Source organism: Trichomycterus rosablanca, chromosome 12 (genome assembly GCF_030014385.1).
Source record: "Trichomycterus rosablanca isolate fTriRos1 chromosome 12, fTriRos1.hap1, whole genome shotgun sequence".
Taxonomy (NCBI): domain Eukaryota; kingdom Metazoa; phylum Chordata; class Actinopteri; order Siluriformes; family Trichomycteridae; genus Trichomycterus; species Trichomycterus rosablanca.
In genome coordinates, this window is record NC_085999.1 from 36,809,024 (window position 1) to 36,831,458 (window position 22,435).

A 22,435-nucleotide genomic window follows, 5' to 3' on the forward strand; every position below is an offset into this window, starting at 1 on the left:
TCGTCAAATACGCCACAGTAAAAGTCACGACAATTTAGAATCACGCACATCCGCTGAATTTCGATTCTATTTTAACGATACAATGATTTACACCGATCAGCCATAACATTAAAACCACCTTACTCACTGTCCATTTTACCATCAGCTCCACTTACCATATAGAAGCACTTTGTAGTTCTACAATTACTGACTGTAGTCCATCTGTTTCTCTGCATGCTTTGTTTGCCCCCCTTTCACCCTGTTCTTCAATGGTCAGGACCCCCACAGAGCAGGTATTATTTAGGTGGTGGATCATTCTCAGCACTGCAGTGACACTGACATGGTGGTGGTGTGTTAGTGTGGATCAGACACAGCAGCGCTGCTGGAGTTTTTAAATACAGTGTCCACTCTATTAGACACTCCTACCTAGTCGGTCCACCTTGTAGATGTAAAGTCAGAGACGATCGCTCATCTATCGCTGCTGTTTGAGTCGGTCGTCTTCTAGACCTTCATCAGTGGTCACAGGACGCTGCCCACGGGGCGCTGTTGGCTGGATACTTTTGGTTGGTGGACTATTCTCAGTCCAGCAGTGACAGTGAGGTGTTTAAAAACTCCAGCAGCACTGCTGTGTCTGATCCACACTAACACACCACCACCATGTCAGTGTCACTTCAGTGCTGAGAATCATCCACCACCTAAATAATACCTGCTCTGTGGTGGTCCTGACCATTGAAGAACAGGGTGAAAGGGGGGCAAACAAAGCATGCAGAGAAACAGATGGACTACAGTCAGTAATTGTAGAACTACAAAGTGCTTCTATATGGTAATAGGAGCTGATAAAATGGACAGTGAGTGTAGAAACATGGAGGTGGTTTTAATGTTATGGCTGATCGGTGTATACATCACTGCTGAACTTAACTTAAGATCACGCTGGTCTCGGTTACCACTTCAGACACAGGAGCTAAATGGAATTAGCCTTGTATAGCTCAACCGCAGTAATTACATCAGGAATTTAGTGCCAACTAAAAAAAAACTCTGAACGCACCAGCTAACGTTCCCGCCGTGCTAATGAGACTGAATCGGATCAGAATGTACAGGACACGCGGAGAATCAGACAGCCCGGATGAGCACATGAATTAGAACACGTGTCCACTTTAGATGAAGCTGCAGGTAGCTGCAGGAGGATCCAGAAGGTTCTGATGAAGAGGAACGACGTAGTCAGCAGGATCATACCGGTGAGCTCTGATTGGACGAGTCATTAACTCTACAGTGGATCCGATTGGTGGAGGAGACAGAAGATAAAGACAGTGTGGTTCATGACGTCATGCCCGGTCGGAGTTCATACAGGAGGCTTAAAGTGCCGCCGTTACTCGTCCAGGTCGAGTGTGTTCAGCTCCTCTTCCAGTTCGTCTAGATCTTCCCCTGTAAACAGATTCTCGTCCACCGGTACCGACTCCGCCTCCTCCGCGCTGTCTCCGCCTCCGTCACTGTCTCCGTCCTCGTCCAGCGTGTGGTCCTCACCGTTCTCCACCCCGCCCGACGCTTCGCTCAGTTTGTGGTCTACAACAAGTACACAAATATAAATGTAAAAATATACAAAATACATTTTAAAAATCCAAACAAAAAAAATAATAAATCTATTTATTTATTTATTAGGATTTTAACATCATGTTTTACACACTACGGTCACATTCACGGCAGAACACGTAGATTCATCAGTTCAAGTCTTTAATGTCAGTCACAGACAATTTTGCATCTCCGGTTGACCTCACTTGCACGTCTTTGGACTGTGGGAGGAAACCCACACAGACACGTAGAGAACATGCAGACTCCACACAGAGAGGGCCCGGATTGCCGCTCAGGTGGCGCAGCGGTAAAGTACGCTAGCGCACCAGAGTTGGGGTCTCGAATACATCGTATCGAATCTCAGCTCTGCCTCTCCGACTGGGCTGGGCGGCTGCACGAACAACGATCGGGGGTAAGAAGTCGGATCACAGGTCCTCATAACTGGTGCGACTGCGGCCCCCTGCTGGCTGACTGATGGCGCCTGCACGGGGCTGAGGAATAATGCTGGTGGGGGTGTGGCCCTCCGTGCACAGTGCCCGTCGGTGTATGAGCTCGACTCGTGCGGGTGAAAAATGCAGTCTGTTCAGGGTAATTACAATCAGGGTAACTGGACACGACTAGATTAGGGGAGAAAATTGGGGGGAAAAAGTGGGAAAAATTATATATATATATATATTTAAAAAAAATAAACCCAGGACCTTCTTGTGTGCTACTCACCAAGCCACCCCCAAAAAATTAAATAATCAAGAAGTAAATTTCACACAATATAAAACACTGCTCACCGTCTGTCTCGCTGATCGGCTGAACTCTGGCTGTGAATCGGTCAACGGCTGCCACCGTGATTCCTGTGTTATCTACTTCTTTAGGAACAAAGCGTGCAACGTCGATGTCCTGACACTGCTCGTCCTCCTCCTCCACCTGCAACACAAACACACTATATGAGTCTGTCTGAAAACCCAGTGAGCTTCGTTTACTTGATACCCAGAAGCGTAATTTGAAGTTAATGTACATTTGTAGAAGACAGGACGTGATACCTCTTGCGTGAACTCGTCGTCTTCGGAGTATCTGGTATCGTCTGCTTCCTCGTCGTCGTCATCAACCAGCTCAGGCCTGAACTCAAACACCTCACGCCCGCTCACCTGGGGAAGGTAAACATGAAGATTAAGTATTACACATAACATTTAGGCATTAACCATCATCATCAGTTATTTAGTGTTTACTGATTAAAACAGCATCACAAACTAAAACCTGATTAATCAAACTATCGTCTAGGTTCTTGAGACCACTGGGTACTAATCTTGGTCTCTTCTAGGTTCTGGAGACTACCGTGCTCTGGTCTTGGTCTCTTCTAGACTCTTAAGACTACCATGTCCTTGTCTTGGTCTCTTTTAGGTTCTTGAGACCACTGTGCTCTAATGTTGGTCTCTTTTAGGTTTTTGAGACCATTGAGAACTGTGCTTTATCTCCTCTCGGTTCTGAAGACCACCACCATGCCCTGATTTGGTCTCTTCTAGGCTCCTAAGTCTACCATGCCCTGGTCTTGGTCTCCTCCAGGTTCTAGAGACCACTGTGTACTAATCTTGGTCTCTTCTAGGTTTTGGAGACCACCATGCCCTGGTCTTGGTCTCTTCTAGGCTCTTAAGACTATCATGTCCTGGTCTTGGTCTCTTTTAGGTTTTTGAGACCATTAAATACTGCGCTTTGTCTCTTTTAGGTTGTGGAGACCACCATGCCCTGGTCTTGGTCTCTTCTAGGTTCTAGAGACCACTGTGTACTAATCTTGGTCTCTTCTAGGTTTTGGAGACCACCATGCCCTGGTCTTGGTCTTCTCTAGGTTCTTGAGACCACCATGTCCTGGTCTCTCCTAGGCCCTAAGGACTACCATATCCTTGTCTCTGTCTCCTTTAGGTTTTTAGAGCACTGTGCTCTAATGTTGGTCTCATTTAGGTGCTTTGTCTCTTCTATGTTCTTGAGACTGTTGTGTACTATTCATGTTCTCTTCTAGGTTCTGAAGACCACTGTGTACTAATCTTGGTCTGTTCTAGGTTTTGGAGACTACCGTGCCCTAGTCTTGGTCTCTTCTAGGTTTTGGAGACCACCATGCCCTGGTCTTGGTCTCTTCTAGGCTCTTAAGACTATCATGTCCTGGTCTTGGTCTCTTTTAGGTTTTTGAGACCATTAAATACTGCGCTTTGTCTCTTTTAGGTTGTGGAGACCACCATGCCCTGGTCTTGGTCTCTTCTAGGTTCTAGAGACCACTGTTTACTAATCTTGGTCTCTTCTAGGTTTTGGAGACCACCATGCCCTGGTCTTGGTCTCTTCTAGGTTCTAGAGACCACTGTGTACTAATCTTGGTCTCTTCTAGGTTTTGGAGACCACCATGCCCTGGTCTTGGTCTTCTCTAGGTTCTGGAGACCACCATGTCCTGGTCTCTCCTAGGCCCTTAGGACTACCATATCCTTGTCTCTGTCTCCTTTAGGTTTTTAGAGCACTGTGCTCTAATGTTGGTCTCATTTAGGTGCTTTGTCTCTTCTATGTTCTTGAGACTGTTGTGTACTACTCATGTTCTCTTCTAGGTTCTGAAGACCACTGTGTACTAATCTTGGTCTGTTCTAGGTTTTGGAGACTACCGTGCCCTAGTCTTGGTCTCTTCTAGGTTTTGGAGACCACCATGCCCTGGTCTTGGTCTCTTCTAGGCTCTTAAGACTATCATGTCCTGGTCTTGGTCTCTTTTAGGTTTTTGAGACCATTAAATACTGCGCTTTGTCTCTTTTAGGTTGTGGAGACCACCATGCCCTGGTCTTGGTCTCTTCTAGGTTCTAGAGACCACTGTGTACTTATCTTGGTCTCTTCTAGGTTGTGGAGACCACCATGCCCTGGTCTTGGTCTTCTCTAGGTTCTGGAGACCACCATGTCCTGGTCTTGGTCTTCTCTAGGTTCTGGAGACCACCATGTCCTGGTCTTGGTCTTCTCTAGGTTTTGGAGACCACCATGTCCTGGTCTTGGTCTTCTCTAGGTTCTGGAGACCACCATGTCCTGGTCTTGGTCTTCTCTAGGTTTTGGAGACCACCATGCCCTGGTCTTGGTCTTCTCTAGGTTCTGGAGACCACCATGTCCTGGTCTCTCCTAGGCCCTAAGGACTACCATATCCTTGTCTCTGTCTCCTTTAGGTTTTTAGAGCACTGTGCTCTAATGTTGGTCTCATTTAGGTGCTTTGTCTCTTCTATGTTCTTGAGACTGTTGTGTACGACTCATGTTCTCTTCTAGGTTCTGAAGACCACTGTTCCCTGGTCTTTGTGTGTTTTTGGATCCAAAGCAATATGGGTACAGTTGTGGTTAATGGGACCAGACTGCCCTAATCTTGGTCATGTGTGTAACTTTCGGGACATTTTAGTTATTACAGGTCTTGGTCCAGTCTACATAAACAAAGTGATTATGGTATGAAATACTGAAGCAGAGCTCCAGAACTGCTAGAAGATTCTTCATGTTTCCCGCTGATTAAGACAGATGTTTACCAAGCTAACCACCTCTACAGCCTCATTCCAAATGGACCACAGACGGTAGTGTCAATATTTTGACATGTATCCATGACACCAGTATCATCTACAGTTACGACTAATGTACTGTGTAGTAAGTATTGGGACATGCCCAATTACAACACATCCTTAATGACCCAAGGGTAATAAAGGATCAGGAGTGAAACAGAACAATGACTCGGTGAGCAAGATCAGAAGAAGGTTGGTGGAAACACGTTCATCTTTAGGTCTAGCGACACTGAGCAGTGGTTAAAGTGAAGTCTGTCTCCATCAGCGTCCATGACTGATTATCTACAGAGGAGGAGATCCTCCTATCAGCCACAGGTTGCACCAGAGCAAAGGGCACTTTAGATTTGAACCATCTCCAACCATTCCAATTCCTCCCCAAATTTACCATCGCCAACTCCCTCCCAGACCAGGTGAGGGACAGTGGGTGACCATGTCTCACACACACACACACAAACTTTTATATGTATATCTGTAACTTGTTTAATATATTGTTTATTTTCTATCGTTATTATTTTCTTGTTTTTTTATATTTCCTAAAATTGTAATTACTCTTTGGCAATACGAACGTCCATATTTTGCCACGCCAATAAAGCTACGTTTAAGCTTTAGTGTACAGCGCCCCCTGCTGCCACCTCCCACACACTGCAGTGAGAATCAAGTTTTAAAAACAGTGGAACTAAGCCTTCATTAGTGGATTTACCATGATTACAGTGGTGATACTAATGATGGTAATCGTGGTGATAACCTGATGATGATGATGTACTCACCCCGAGTGATTTTCCTGCTTTAAAATCAGCTTTCTTCCTCTCCTTGTCCTCTTCAGCTCTAGCGATTTTCTCCTGCCTCGTACTCTTCTTCCAGACCAGGAATGTTTCCAACGTGATACGAGTCACGTTTACACCCAGTGCTGCTCTCTGTAAGCGCACACACACACACACACACACACACACACACACACAATTGCATTATGATATATTGGTTATCTTTACTTTCTCATGTCTAATCACACCTTCTTTATTCAGGAACATCTTGATCTTTGTGATACAACTGCTGACAGCATGGATACAGCTGAGCCTCGTGGGTATACAATAACTGACTGTAAGCTATCCGTTCTGCAAAGTCTACAGTCAGTCATTGTATACCCACAAAGTTCATCTGTATGGTATATGCAGCTTACAGAGTAATCAATAAACATACGTAGCAGACAGGGGTTCCTAATAAAGCGCTCGGTGAGCTCGTGCTCACCTCGTTCTCGATCAGCTCCTCCAGCGAGATCTCCTCCTCCTCCGTCTCCTCCTTCTTCTTATCCTTCTTGAGGACGAAGCCGACGGGCAGAGCGTGGCGGTACATACAGGTGTCTCCTCCGGCAGGACACACCCAGAACCAACCGTACTTATTGTTCTCTATAGCCTCCAGAAAGTACTTACACACCTGCACACACACACACACACACACACACACTGTAGTGCTCATCCAGTGGACTCACAAAGCTCTGCTCAAAAGCTTGGGTCATCACACTGACCAATCCTCATATATGCATACCAGACTGTTCGTTGGCCAACACACCTTTCAGTCACTCTTGAGTTTGGTTGATTTGCTCATGTGTCTGGTTTGCTGGTTTTCCAGCCATCCAGTCAGTTGGTTGGTCAGCTGATCCACTTTTTAGTCTGGCAGTTCACCTACCATCAGGTTGGCCAGTCAGTCCAGTTGTAAGCTGCTTGGTCATATTGACCTCAGTCAGCAGTTGGTCATTCTGCTTATCATTTGGTCAGATTGAGTTAGGTTGATTCAGGTTGTTTTTTGTTGGTGCACCTTCACACCTTCTAGCCATCCGGTCGGTCGGTCATACTGACGCCAGTCTGCAGTTGGCCATTGGTCATTTGGTCATATTCAGTTTGGTTAATTTGCTAATGAGTCTGCTTGGTTGGTCAGTTGATGCACTTTTCAGTCTGTCAGTTGACCTACCATCAGATTGGCCAGTCAGTCCAGTTGTCAGCTGCTTGGTCATATTGACCTCAGTCAGCAGTTGGTCAGTCTGCTTATCATTTGGTCATATTGAGTTAGGTTGATTCAGGTTGTTTTTTGTTGGTGCACCTTCACACCTTCTAGCCATCCGGTTGGTCGGTCGGTCATACTGACGCCAGTCTGCAGTTGGCCATTGGTCATATTCAGTTTGGTTAATTTGCTAATGAGTCTGCTTGGTTGGTCAGTTGATGCACTTTTCAGTCTGTCAGTTGACCTACCATCAGATTGGCCAGTCAGTCAAGTTGTCAGCTTGGTCATATTGACCTTGGTCTACAGTTGGCTATTGGTCGGTTGGTCAGTCTTATGGTTAGCCAGTCACAAATGATTGGTCAGTTGACTCGACTATCGATTAGTTAGTTAGTTAATATATCCCACCCAGATAATCAGCCTTATTCACTTCACCCGTCAGTGGTTTTCGTGTCATGGCTAACGGGTGCATGGACCCGAAGCGTGCGTTAATAAACTTTAACTCACAATATGAGTCTTGGCTTTCATCTTCTCAGCCTCTCCGTGTTTCTTGTTGACCACTTCCTCCAGCTTCTTCTCGTCCCAGTTCTCCATCGTGTCTGCACATTTAACAGATCTCGATTTACGTCCCCATCACGCACACATTCCTCTCACACATCTCCGACAGAGCCGGTACTCACCTTTCTCCAGTTCATCCTCCCGGACGTCGACGTAGACGCTGCGCTTTTCACACTTCCTGTCAAGACTCAGGTCATGAGAGAACTTACACTTATCTCCTTTGGTACACTGGCCTTGTTTGAAGAAGGCACACAGCACCGATTTAGGATCCACACCTTCAGAGAGACGAACACAGGAACCAGCGTCAGGACCAGAAGACGCAAGAAAGAACCAACGACAACCTGAGCTTCGGTGTACATTATAGCACAGGCAGTTCCAATCCCGAGGGGAACCCACGCAGACCTGAACTACATAATCAGCAGGAGTGTCCACATACTTGTGGCCATGGTGTTAGTGTTTATCCGGTTACCTTTGCTAACTTTTTGTGCAGTCACCACAGGTTTGAAGAGCTCATTCAGCTCCGTGATTTCCTTCTTCTTATCTGTTTTCTTGCCTTTATCACCTTCAGCAGCAACCTGACACAGTGCACAGTGAATCAGATCAATCCGATCAATCAGTTGAATAAACAAATCGGGACTAAGGGTTCTCACCTGTCGAGTGTTCTGTTGTCCATATTTCACCTGGTGCGTTACAGTTTTAATGAACTTCTGCTGCTTGGCTCCTTTCTTGTTCTTCAGTCCAAAGGTCTTGTCCTAAAACAGACAGTAAATAAAGCAGACACAGTTTTTATAATCAGATCTGCACATATCAGACTGAGTCACATACATTACAATAGGAAGTCTAAGTAGCTTTGGATTAGTACAAGAATACAATAATGAGCCAAAACATTCTCAAGCTTGTCTTGGACATGCAGCAGCATCACTAGCGAGTGAATGAATGAATAGATGGATATACGGAAAGTCAGTTATTCCAGAAGCTCAAGATACATTAAAGATTAAAAAGTATTAAAGTACAAGTATTATTGTACATCACTATGTAATTAAATAAATTCATAAATTAAATTATTTAAATAAATGACTGAAGGACGGACGAGTAGTAGTATTTGGTTTTGATGCCATATCAGCATACTTGTAGACATTTATAATTATAATTTATTAAGTATCTTTTAAAATAACTGCATATTAGTATTATTGACCATATTTATATAAGGTATTTTGTGTTTATGTGCAGTAGAAAGTCCAGTATATTCTTTGATGGTATTAAAATCCATAGTCCAATAGTTTTTTTTTTTTTTTTTTTTAATAATTTTTACCCCTTTTTCTCCCCTTTTAGCGCATCCAATTGTTCAATTAGCATCGTGCTTCCTCTCTGTCTATGCCGAACCCTGCCCTGACGGAGGTGATTGAAGCTAACCCGTATCCCCTCCGAAACACGAGCAGCAGCCAGATGCATCTTTGCCACCCACACATTGACGAGTTTGGCGCCACCTAGCGTTGCATGCGGAGAGACACACCCTAAGGGCACCCTCTCCCATCTCTGTGTAAGCGCCTCCAATCAGCCGGCAGAGAACGCAATCGCATTCTGACAGAGAGAGACCCACATCCGGTTCTTTGTCCCACCCCCCACATGAGCAACCGGCCAATCGTTGCTCATATAGCCACTCGGCTTCGAACCGGTAAAGCAAGGCTGGATTCGATACGACGCTCTCAGAATCCAGCCCTGGTTGCAGCGCGTTTCTTTTTACCGCTGCGCCACCTGAGCGGCTTAGTCCAATAGTTTGATATTTTTGTTGAATTAGATTTTTTTTTTTACACTGCCAAGAATTTTTAAGCGTGATTCCACAGTGTGCAAAACTAACTTTCACATATGAAGACGGGAGCGCAACAGGTGTGACTAGCAGAGATCGCATTAAGCTGCTCGGTGCTGGTTGGTGTCAATTTGAAGCCGGTCACTTAAGCACACTAATGCTCTCGGGAAACGCTTTAATATCACCAATCTTTACTCATTTTGACTAACTAGAGCTAATCTACATTCTCACATTCTGAATGTTGAACTGCTTCTGCTCATCGTCTGTTCTCCATCACCAACAACTTAGTTAAGTTACTTTCGTCTTCATACGAAGCACAGTGACGTTCTAATAGGCTGCACTGAGCATGTTGGTTAAAGATTAATCATTAATATCAACACTCATCTGGTACTTTATCAATAAAATTTACATCCAGAGTTCAGTGAAATGATTTCACCCATCTCTAATTGTTCATTTGTTTTCTGCCTCAGAGACACAAATCTGCATAAATATCAAAACATGATGAAGTCAATCTTAGCACACCAAGTACTAATCCAGCATTATACAAAAAAGCAATTTGGTTACTGAGGACAATTACAGACTGTTTATCTGTACTCACGTCTTTATTTTATTTATTGAATGTTATTATTATTATTGTTATTGTCACATTTTGTAATACAATAATCATGCTTTTCCATTTTTCTTGCTGTTATTATATTGATATTTCTTCTATTTAAATATTATTAGCAGTGGCATTATAATAAAATATCATTTTAATTACTGTTGTTAAGATTAGATTCGTTAGTATTATATTAATTACATATATAAGTGTTATTGTAAATTTAGTACTTAAAATAAGTTATTTCATGGTAATTAATTGCATTATATTACCTGGAATATGAAATTATTGTTGTGATTATAATCGTTATATTTATTGATACATGTAGTATATAAAATGATTATGATGTAATTATTATATTTATTATTTGTACATGTAATTTATCACATATGGCTATTACATGATAAACTGTAAATTCTTTATTGAATAATCTTAAATGTAACATTTAACACTTGATTTTCTATAAACGTACACGACACATTTTACAGGTGGTTAATAATCAGAAGTATAAAACTTATAAATAAGAAGATTATTTATGAAATAGTTCATGTGTGTTGATGGCAGCTAGCACACCTCAGCAAAGCGGGATCCCTATACAGTTTGCATTAGCTTGCTAGGCTAACTGTAAACTTGTATTTTGTTCATATAGAATACAAAATACAATGTCTTTCACACATTTTAGGATATTTATAGATCTTCTAGAAACATATAGGCTATGTAGTAATTCATTTATAATATGTATGTACTAAACAACACTCATTTCTTATTTGCTAGCTTGCCAGTTAGCATTAGCTTCGGCATCATAGCTAGGTGTTAAGAAGTTTTCTTTCCCTACCCGTTTTCCTAATAATCCCGCCTCCTGCGCTGTGATTCGTTGTTGTTTGACAATCTGGAACAACCCGCCCAATCAGAATGCTCAAGCCGGATCGGTTTATCCAATCATGAGTCAGAAAAGTCTGGCTGAACCGTAATGCGGGTGTGATGGGTCTAACACGTTAGCTAGATGAGGGACAAGGTGCAGGCCAAGAAGTAGAGCATGGTTGGAGATGTTGTTCAAACTGATCAAATAAATAAATATTTCTGTGACTCACTTCAATAATCTTCTCTTTTTTCTTCTCTTGGGTTTTCTTATTTGCCGCGGGTTGAGCTGGTTTCTTGGGAGGCATGTCGATCTCGCTAATAGAGTATAAACTCAGCTACAGCAGATCCAACACTCGGCTAATGCACTTCCACTCATACAGCGCGTACTGACAATATCTGTTCCTGACAAATACTGCTCACACCGCTGCATTCTGGGTAATACTCAACCGCGCAAATTGTGATGGCACACCCGTCAAATCTTATTTGGGTCATTCTATAATTTGGGGTACATTTCACATCACCAAAAAAGTACAAAAACAAAACAATCTCTCTCAATAAAACAATCAGTGGTTCAAGTTAATATATTCTTTAGTATAACATATCCACTATTTGCAAAGCTTAAACATTAATTTTTTTTATTTTTATTTTAAAGGGACAGTAGATGTAGACTACTAGGTAACTTAGTTGACAGGTAACATAGTTGACAATTTCCCTATTTTGACCCATAACTTCAGTGGTAGACCTTGCCTGGCTGACCACATGTCATTTCTTGAACAGAATAATGTCTAATTTGAACTTACATTTGAATTAAAATTATTAAAAAAATTGTAACCATAACAATGTATGTAACATAGTTGACGGTCAATTAATATACTCATTGACAATGTTCTATTATAGATAAAATATTTTAAAAAATAAGAGAACATTCACCACAGTTTGTTCAATATACCCTCCACAGAGAAAAATGATATCATGTAATGCTGGTCACATAGTTTTAGAACAAACCATTTTTGAGTTGCTGAGTGGAGTTCTGTTAGTAACATAGTTGACAGAACTTTTGCGGACATTAATAAATAAAGATATTTAAATTATTTAAAAGAGAAACTCAATTTAAAAAATATTATTTTTCTTTGGTATTTAAACTTTTAAAATAAATAAAAAAATAGATGTTGTTGCCCTTAATGATTTTATTCATTATTTTAAAACCAAGGCACCCTCAACTTAAAAAACAGACACAGCAAAAACTGTTCATTTAGGAACATCATGACAAATTTCAAGCTAAATGAAGCATAGGATGCACATAATGTTTTTGTGATATTACAACATGTTTTCCATTAATAGGTAAAATATGACATTTTTAAAGAAAATAGTTAGAATAAATATAATTATTATCATTGGACATGGAATGTACCCCAAATTATAGAATGACCCATGTAACTAATTATAACGCTTATTATTTTTACTACTTTGTCACTTTTTGCACAACTGGTTCACTTTAATTACCTATATTTAAATTGCTTCTATTTCACTTTAAATTGCGTCTATTTTTTTAAATTATATTTTAAGTTCTTTTCTTAATTTTAATTTAAAAAATTTTTACATAAAAAAAAAAATTCTATATTTCTTGTATAAATATATAGTTTGTCTATTTTGTAACTACTGTGGCCGAGCAGTCACTAAAGCATTTCACTGCCAGTTGTACTGTGTATGACTATGTATGTGACAAATAAACCTTGATTTTATTTGATTTTTATGTGTAATTATACTGCATGAGAATATATATTTGTATTATAATAATTCTATGTATTTATAACGATGATAACAATAATAATCCCTGTGATATGCTGATGCTTTTTACCACTTGACTGTTTATTTATTATTAACATCATGTTTTACACTTTGGTTACATTCATGACAGAAACGGTAGTTACTCATTACACAAGATTCATCAGGTCACAAGTTTAATATCAAACACAGTCATGGACAATTTTGTATCTCTGATTCACCTCACTTGAATGTCTTTGGACTGTTGGAGGAAACCGGAGCTCCCGGAGGAAACCCACACAGACTCGGGGAGAACACGCAAACTCCACACAGAAAGGACCCACACCACCCCATCTGGGTATCTAACCCAGGTCCTTCTTGCTGTGAGGCGACAGTGCTACCCACTGAACCACCGTGCTGCCCCCACTTGATTGGGTCTAGATTAGGCACCAGTACTGGCAATGCACCTCATTCATCAAAAGGGACCAATCTGGTCCTGGAACTGAACTACTTTTGGTGCATGAGTCTGGTATTGGAACTGAGCCACATTTAGAGCTCCTGTGCGGCTATATTGTGGAAAAATCATGGAACACCTTTAAACTGAGCACCAGCACTAGCACCAGTACTTGCACCATACTGGTGTAAAAGTGCTTTAGAAAAGTTCCGGTTATGTAAAGAAGGTAAATACCAAAACTTTTCCGCTGGTGCACCATGGTGGAGAAGTTCTGACTTTCCATATAATCTACTGAATCAGCTGAACTGAGGACAGAACCACAGCAAGATGGCAGGCTGAGTGTTAGCTTATCGCAGACAGTGTTAGCTTATCAGCCTCTATATATGGACGTTTCTGTTGTATTTCTGTCCTGCTGATTCCACACCTCTGCTGCAATGTTCCTACAGAGCAGAAAAAGTGCAGCTGTGAGCATCCAGATAAAAAAACTGAGGAATGAAGGAAGCAGAAATAAAAAAAAAATCTGCTCAGGGGGATTAGGAGCAGTGGGGGGGTGAGAGGGTGTAAACGTGGATGGATTGTGTGTGATGGAGCGAAGAAAAGAATTTTTCCTTCAGTCACAGATGAACAACATGAGCTGACGACTAAATATTTATGGTCACTGCTGACGGCGCTGGACTGTCGCGCAATCAAAATATTACATTTAGCCTGACGCACTGCATCCAGAGCTAAATTAATCCTACAGGTTTATTTAATCTCACTCAGTCATTCACTCACTCATACCTTTACTCTGTCACTCACTCATTTATTCACTTATACACTCACTCTGCCACTTACTTATTCACTCACTCATTTATTTATACACGTACTCTGCCACTCACTCATTCATTTACTCTTTCACTCACTAATCCATTCATTCACTTATACACTCACTCTGCCACTTATTTACATATTCACTCACTCACTCACTCACTCACTCATACCCTTACACTGTCACTCACTCATTCATTCACTTATACACTCAGTCTGCCACTTACTTATTTACTCACTTATTCAAGCACTCATCCACTCATTTATTCACTTACTCTGCCGTTAACTCACTTACTCATCCACTCATTCATTTACTCATACACTCACTCTGCCGCTCACTCACTCACTAATTCATTCTCACTCACTCTTAATTATTCACTCATTCATTCACTTATTTACTCATTCCCTCACTCACTCATTCACTCATTCAATCACATATCCACTAATTTATTCACTTATACACTCACTCTGCCACTTACTTATTCACTAATTCATTCACTCACTCTCACTCACACTTAATTATTAACTTATTCATTCACTCATTTACTCACTCATTCATTCACTCACTCATACATTCACTCACTCATACATTCACTCATTAATTCACTTACTCACTCACTCATTAATTCACTCACTCATTTACCCATTCACTTATTCATTCACTCACTCTGCCACTGACTTATTTACTATATAATTTACTCACTCACTCACTCATACACTTACTTACTCACTCACTCACTCACTCACTCACTCACTCACTCAGTCATCCACTCATACACTCACCCTGCCACTCACGTTTTTACTAATCCTCTCACTCACTCACTCAATTACTAACATTCACTCATATATCAGGCCTTTATGGCAGAGTGGCAAGATGGAAGCCACCGGTGAGTAAACCGTTTTCCTCCAGCAACACAAGGAAAAGATTCTCTGGTTTGATGAGATGAAAATTTAACTTTTTGGGCAGGACGGCAAGCTGGGGAAAAACAGGCACTGCAGATTACCTGTCTAATACGAACGCAACAGTGAAACATGGTGGTGGCAGCATCATGCAACAGATGTGCTGTTTAGCGACAGGGACAGGGAGACTGGTAAGAGCTGAGGCACTTATGGAAAACCTCCTCCAGAGTGCACACAAATTTAGACTGGGGTGACAGTTCACCTTCAACATGACAATGATCCAAAGCATACTGCCAAAACAACACTGTAGTGGCTTCGGGACAAGTCTTTATATGGTTTGACCTAAAGATTGAGGATTGACCTGAAGACAGATGTTTGCTATCTATTCTGAGTAAGCTTAAGCGGATCTGCTATGAACAATGGGATAAAGTGCTCAAATCCACACTGTATATAGAAAATGGTACACAGTGCATGAAGATGTTGGACGTTCAGGGGTTTCTCTCCTCAGTCAGCAGCAGTGAGCGAGTGAATCATGCTGAATCGAAGGAGCAAAACACTTTTATCATCTGAAAGGTTTGTAACTGGGAGACAAAAGCAGAAATCAGACTGAATCCACACTGTGGCGTTCTTTACTTCCTGTGAGTCAGCAACAACTAACAGATAAGAAGAAATTACAGAGGCCGAGTGAGAAGGTCCAACTCACACTGCTACGACTCACAAATGTTTCACACCCTCGTCCTGCTGGACCATTTCTATAAATATAGAACTTGTTCTTCTGTGGAAAGGTCACACAGTTTTCTACCTTCACTATAAACACTGCATGTGATAAATGAGTGAAATAGGTTCTGCTATGTGTGGAGAATGTACGTACACACCATGTTTCTTTGTACAATGCAAACACAAACAAGTGCCACTAAGTTCATATTAGGTGGACCAAAACACAGTGGGAGTTTGTTCTGTGGTCTGATCAGTAAAAAGGTGCAAAAGCCAACATCTGCCATGGTATGTGGGTGCATCAGTGCCCACAGCTTTGATGGCTTGCATAAGGTACCGTTGATGCAGAGGCGTATACTGGAATACATGATGCCATCAGGGTGACGTCTTCTCTTGGGAATTCCATGGTTACTTCAGCTGGACAGTGTCAGAGTGTGGCTTTTTAGACATTGAGTGTGTGTGTGCTTGACTGGCCTGCCTGCAGTCCAGATCTGTCTCCTATGAAAATGTATAGTGCATCATGAAGAGATGAATCAGACTGTTGAGCAGCTGAGGTCTTGTATTATAGGGTGTGTTCGAAAAGCTAGTGATCTCTCTACATAGACACATTTTATGTCATCCTACGCACGCTCCAGAGAATGAGGTTGTGCAAAATCCTAGATGCCTTAATATGATGTCTAGTTAGGCATTTTAAAATTTCAATGTTATTTTGACTTAAGATCGAGTGAGCATCGGTAGCGTCCTTAGTGATCAAGGCAATCCCAGCATTCAGTGCGGCAGCTCTTCTCACAGAAAAATAAAAAACATGCTGACGGTGCGGAGAAACGAATGGGGTTATTTTCAAACATATATAAATTATTATTGATTTTTAACTTGTATAAGTGTATTTATTTGCAAGTTCGGGCTTGTCAGCGAATTTCACCGTTTTCGGTACTCAAAGGGAGACGTTAGTTGACATGCCAGCGCGCTGTGCCACCCCATCCCATTGGTTTGAATGGCAAGATGCTAAATGCTAAATGCGAGATAGAATCGCTGTCTAAGTAGCGCGTTCGAATAACCTGCCTCATAAGTCAATGACTTATTAGTCCTCTCTATTGAGGCAGCTGCGTATGTAGGCAGTAAGACAGCAAGGCAGCTCACTAGGTTTTCAAACACACCCATTGAAAAAACATCCACTTGCAAAATTACAACAATTAGTGCCCTCCTAAACCAATATATAGTCTCATTAATAGGAAAGGTGATGGCACAGGGGTAAACACAGGGGTAAACACGCCTCCGTCCCAATTTATTTGTCAAAGTTAATCAGTGAAAACATTAGAAATTCGCTGTTTTTACTTTAGTACTTATTTTGTTAAATAAAGATACACGAGAATTAACAAATTATGGATTCTTCTTTTCACTGCATTTTACTAAAAGTCCTAACTTTTATAAATATAGGGTTTGTAAGATCATCTGTCTGTCAGCTGAAGCTGAGGTGAATTTGAGTTATGCAGCAAGACAACATGTGAAAGAAAGAGACTCTGTCCTGCTGCTTAACTCAGCTTTTCGGGCGGCACGGTGGCTCGGTGGGTAGCACTGTCACCTCACATCAAGAAGGTCCTGGGTTCGATTTCCAGGTGGGGTGGTGTGGGTCCTTTCTGTGTGGAGTTTGCATGTTCTCCCCGTGGCTGTGTGGGTTTCCTTCGGGAGCTTCGGTTTCCTCCCACAGTTCAAAGACGTGCAAGTGAGGTGAACTGTAGATACTAAATTGTTCATGACTGTGTTTGACATTAAACTTGTGAACTGATGAATCTTGTGTAACTAGTAACTACCGTTCCTGTCATGAATGTAACCAAAGTGTGTAAAACATGACGTTACAATCCTAATAAATAAATAAATAACTCAGATTGTCCCTTTAAAAAGTCTTTACCTAAGATTTTGGAGTGTGTTATTGGTAATTGTGACCAAATTTGACTGGTTTGCCAAGCAATGAGTGTGTCTAAACACCAGAACTCAATAATTACGAGACGTGTCCACATACTTTTGGACATATAGTGCATGTAGCCACACGGAGTCAGTAGGGGGCAGTGTGGTACCTCACTCTGACACCAAACCTCAAGCTTTCATCTCCCCACTGAAGTGAACGTGGCATTTATGGCTGTGCGTTCATTAATTCATCCTCAGATGGAAAATGGTCTGCGATAAAAATCTATGGACATCCAAAAATACAGACACACACACACACTCATACACACAGAGCTGTCCACTGATTTTTGAACACACTAAAAGGGTAGCATTAAAAGGAAGACGTATGAGTGTGTGGAAATGAAAGAAAACCTCTGCTCAGCATCCCTCTTTATACAATCTCAACTCCCCTAAATGGGAAGTGAGTCAACTTCAGAACGCTGACTTTCAGAAAAGTTGGGACACCAGGTGAAACGCCAAACAATACAGAAAGCTGTGGCTCGTAAATCCACTGTGATTTATATTGAAAGTGTTCTCATTCTGAAAAATATGCTCGCAGCAATAGTGGTACAGCGAAATTTAGAACTAGCAATCATGCTTGGGTATAAGAGAAGCATCCAGAAACATTTAAGCATCTCTGAATACAACAAATCAAAACAAATCTGGCATTTCCCCCCAATTTTCCTCCCAATCTAGTCGTATCCAGTCACCCAATTGCAATACGCTTCCTCTCTACTGATGCTGATCTCCACTTCTGATTGAGAAGAGTGACTGACACACGCCCTTCCGACAAGTGTGCAGTACCCGACAGCATCTTTTCAACTGCACGAGGTGAGTTCATATGCAGATCAGCTTTGTGTATGGAGACCCACACCATGATCAATGCATCATTCCTTGACTCTGTGCAGGCGCCATTTTCCTTAATTTCCTTCAGGATTAATAAAGTATCTATCTATCTATCTATCTATCTATCTATCTATCTATCTATCTATCTATCTATCTATCTATCTATCTATCTATCTATCTATCTATCTATCTATCTATCTATCTATCTATCTATCTATCTATCTATCTATCTATCTATCTATCTATCTATCTATCAGCCAGCAATCACCCTATCCGGCTCCCCATCCTGTATGAACAACAGCCAATCGTTGGCGCCCAGCCCAGCCAGATGACAGAGCTGAGTTTCGAACCGTCAAGTTCGAAATGTCAGCTCTGGTGCGTTAGCGTGTTTTACCACTGCGTTTATTTGACATGTTGACATAAAGCCACCGTCTACATTTGTTACAATGTTACATCATAGTAGGGGAGTGCAGGTGCTAGACTGGCCTGTCTGCTGCACAGACCGCCAATTCAGAAGTGTGTGTGTGTGTGTGTGTTGTGTGTATAAGTTTGACTGTGTATGTATAGTGAATGTATACTATAAGTGCGTAATGTATTTACACACACTCTCTATACACATATATACACACATTCTCACAAGGGTTAAGGAAAAATGAATGACCCTGCACTCCAACAAACTAGACAATCAAAATCTGTTCTAATAAATATTAATACTGCAAATAAAAAAATCAATGTGCTCTTGTGCAATTTGACGACGTTATTGATTAAAAATATCTCACAGATCCCAAACTGGTTCCATCATATACAAATGGAACGTTCATGCAATCACAAGTCGTCCCTGAACCAGAGCAGCACTAAAGATCCCACACCCTGCTCCCAGTCTAATGATAAGGAAGTTTAGAGAGAAGAGCTGCAGGACGACCTGAAAGCAGCAAGAACAACATTTATACTGAGAAAAAAACTGCAGCACAGTTGCATTCCTACAGCTCACACTAAACTCCTCTGATAAAAAAAAGAAGCACAGAGATGCTAACAGGTCTAAAATGTACACATGAGCATTTAGACCAAGTACAAATGAAGAAAAACAGAATCCTTGGTATTAATTCAGCTGATAATGTTTGGAGAAATATACAGTACAAGTGATCCTAAGAACACCAAACCCACAGTAAAGTATGGTGGTGGGAGCATCATAATATGACGCTGCTTCACTGCAAGCGCTACTTGAGCATTACACACCATCAAGGGAAACATGAATGAAGCAAAATTACTGGGACGCACCAGAGGAGAATTTGACAAGGGCCAAATTGTGATGGCTAGACGACCGGGTCAGAGCGTCTCCAAAACTGCAGCTCTTGTGGGGTGTCCTCAGTCTGCAGTGGTCAGTATCTACCAAAAGTGCTCCAAGGAAGGAACAGTGGTAAACCAGCGACAGGGTCATGTGCGGCCAAGGCTCATTGATGCACGTGGGGAGCGAAGGCTGGCCCGTGTGGTCCGATCCAACAGACGAGCTACTGTAGCTCAAACTGCTGAAGAAGTTCATGCTGGTTCTGATAGAAAGGTGTCAGAATACACAGTGCATCACCAGACACAAAAATTCAAGACAAACGTGAAGGTGAAGGTGCTGCATGGTCTAGCTGATCTACTGACTTAAATGTTATTGAGAATTTAGGGAGGATTTAGAAATTGTGAGCTCATCAGAACGACCCTCGTCAGCTTGGGGATATAAAGGCACAGAATTGAACCACAAAGCTGCAAAAAAGCAAATTAGTTCTTACTGTGGATGTCTTGAAGCTGTGATTGCCCTCATGGTTCTTGCAACAAAGGATGTTATAATACTGATGTCATGGATACTTCTTTTAAAGTTAAAAGACATTGTGTGGATCTTTGGCCTGGATGAGAAACACAAAAATGTGTGAAGGCTTCAGTTTCGTCTGACTGCAAATAAAGGAAGGACTTTTATTTTAGGCCTGGTTGTACTCCCACCTGCACTCTGATTGCATCCTGATTTCCCCTCGCTCTTCACAATCTGTAATTACAGAGTCCTAATTATAGCTGCTGTATCGAGCGTAATCAGAATTCTGATTGCAGGAAGTAAATTAGACTTCTAATCCGTTCGTATTCAGCATGATGAGGGATTACATCTGTTGAGGAGGTGTCCACAACAACCTCCTCCTTCAGCCACCAAATAAAAGAACAGATCATTTCTGACCTGTGATTAGACTGAATGTTAGTACTTCACACCGGTCTCAGCCATGTACACTTCCCACCTATTCTCAGTCCCAAGAGTTTTAGCCTTGGTTTTCACACCTGTTTTGAGTTCTGTTAATCATCCTGATTATTCAGGATACCTATACCTATTTAAACTGCTTGTGTTTGCAGACCAGTCCGAAGTATCAAAGCATCACCAGAGCCAGTACTGAGCGGTTTTCTGATTCTCCTGTCTCGTACCTTGACCACAGTCTTCATCGTGTTTTGTTCCATATCAAACTCAAACTCAAAGGAAGCTTTATTGGCATGACAAATAAGGACATTCGTATTGCCAAAGCTCAGTTACAGACAAAAGAAAAATAACAATAAGAAAGAACAAATATATACAAAACAGTTACAGGTGCATACGGAGCCCCTTAGGGGTCACTAAGGAAAAAAAATATGTGAAGACGAAATCCGTACGCACGGATTAGTAAACCGTACCCTCGGTTTAGTAATCCGTACGCACGGATTAGTAAACCGTACCCTCAGTTTAGTAAACCGTACGCACGGATTAGTAAACCGTACCCTCAGTTTAGTAAACCGTACGCACGGATTAGTAAACCGTACCCTCAGTTTAGTAAACCGTACGCACGGATTAGTAAACCGTACCCTCGGTTTAGTAAACCGTACGCACGGATTGTCTGCGCTACAAGGTTTACTGTGCGCCCACACCCCGTTTTACGGTAATACAGTTGCGAAGCATTGAAGAGAATAAAGCATCTTTTTACAGCTGGGGTGATGGGATAGCAAACTTATTAAAAAGTCAAATCAAAATCTTATCAAATGCCACCCCACAATCATAAATAACACGAGTACTCATCTTGTGATTTGAGACTATTTTACCTTAGGAATTTAGAATAATAGGATTGCAAACCAACGTAAAGTGAAATGTACAGTATAAATGTCTGAGACTCATAAAGTCAGTAAGTAGAAGTAGAAGTATTCTTTAAGAGTCTGATGGGGCGATTTGATAATAATTTGATTTGCATTTTACTTTACGTTGGTTTGCAATCCTATTATTCTAAATTCCTAGGGTAAAATAGTCTCAAAATCACAAGATGAGTACTAGTGTTATTTATTGATTTATTTATTGTTTATTTATTGTTATTGATTTGACTTTTTAATAAGTTTGCTATCCCATCACCCCAGATTACTACAGTAAAGATGTATGAAATGTATTCCATTAATAAAAGAGTTAATGCTCTTAAAGAAAAAAGTGGAGTACTTTGATAATAATTTGATTTGCTTATTTTAGACCTTTCAAATTGGTCTGTAAGAATTCCACTTGTTTTAATGGAATTTTAAAATTATACATTTGCATAATTTTACCATGTTATGTGCTTTTGTTGCCTATATATATATATATATATATATATATATATATATATATATATAGTTGCGAAGCATTGAAGAGGATAAAGCATATTTTTGCAGCTTAACATACTATATATTAGATATAACAAACACACACACACACACACACATATATATACAGTGTATCACAAAAGTGAGTACACCCCTCACATTTCTGCAAATATTTCATTATATCTTTTCATGGGACAACACTATAGACATGAAACTTGGATATAACTTAGAATAGTCAGTGTACAGCTTGTATAGCAGTGTAGATTTACTGTCTTCTGAAAATAACTCAACACACAGCCATTAATGTCTAAATAGCTGGCAACATAAGTGAGTACACCCCACAGTGAACATGTCCAAATTGTGCCCAAATGTGTCGTTGTCCCTCCCTGGTGTCATGTGTCAAGGTCCCAGGTGTAAATGGGGAGCAGGGCTGTTAAATTTGGTGTTTTGGGTACAATTCTCTCATACTGGCCACTGGATATTCA

The 22,435-nt window shown here is 41.1% G+C and overlaps 1 protein-coding gene across 1 annotated transcript; it reads right to left on the minus strand.

Annotated features, from left to right (window-relative positions):
• Nucleotides 1–797: 797 nt before the first annotated feature.
• Nucleotides 798–11,269, minus strand: zc3h15 (zinc finger CCCH-type containing 15). The gene is made up of 10 exons (XM_063006158.1): nucleotides 11,137–11,269; nucleotides 8,291–8,392; nucleotides 8,110–8,215; nucleotides 7,763–7,915; nucleotides 7,590–7,681; nucleotides 6,336–6,521; nucleotides 5,858–6,004; nucleotides 2,580–2,684; nucleotides 2,328–2,463; nucleotides 798–1,539 (listed from the first exon to the last, which is right to left on the minus strand). Exons 1-10 carry the CDS (start codon nucleotides 11,209–11,211, stop codon nucleotides 1,346–1,348), a joined length of 1,296 nt encoding a protein of 431 aa, XP_062862228.1. The 5' UTR covers nucleotides 11,212–11,269; the 3' UTR covers nucleotides 798–1,345.
• Between the last annotated feature and the right edge of the window lie 11,166 nt (nucleotides 11,270–22,435).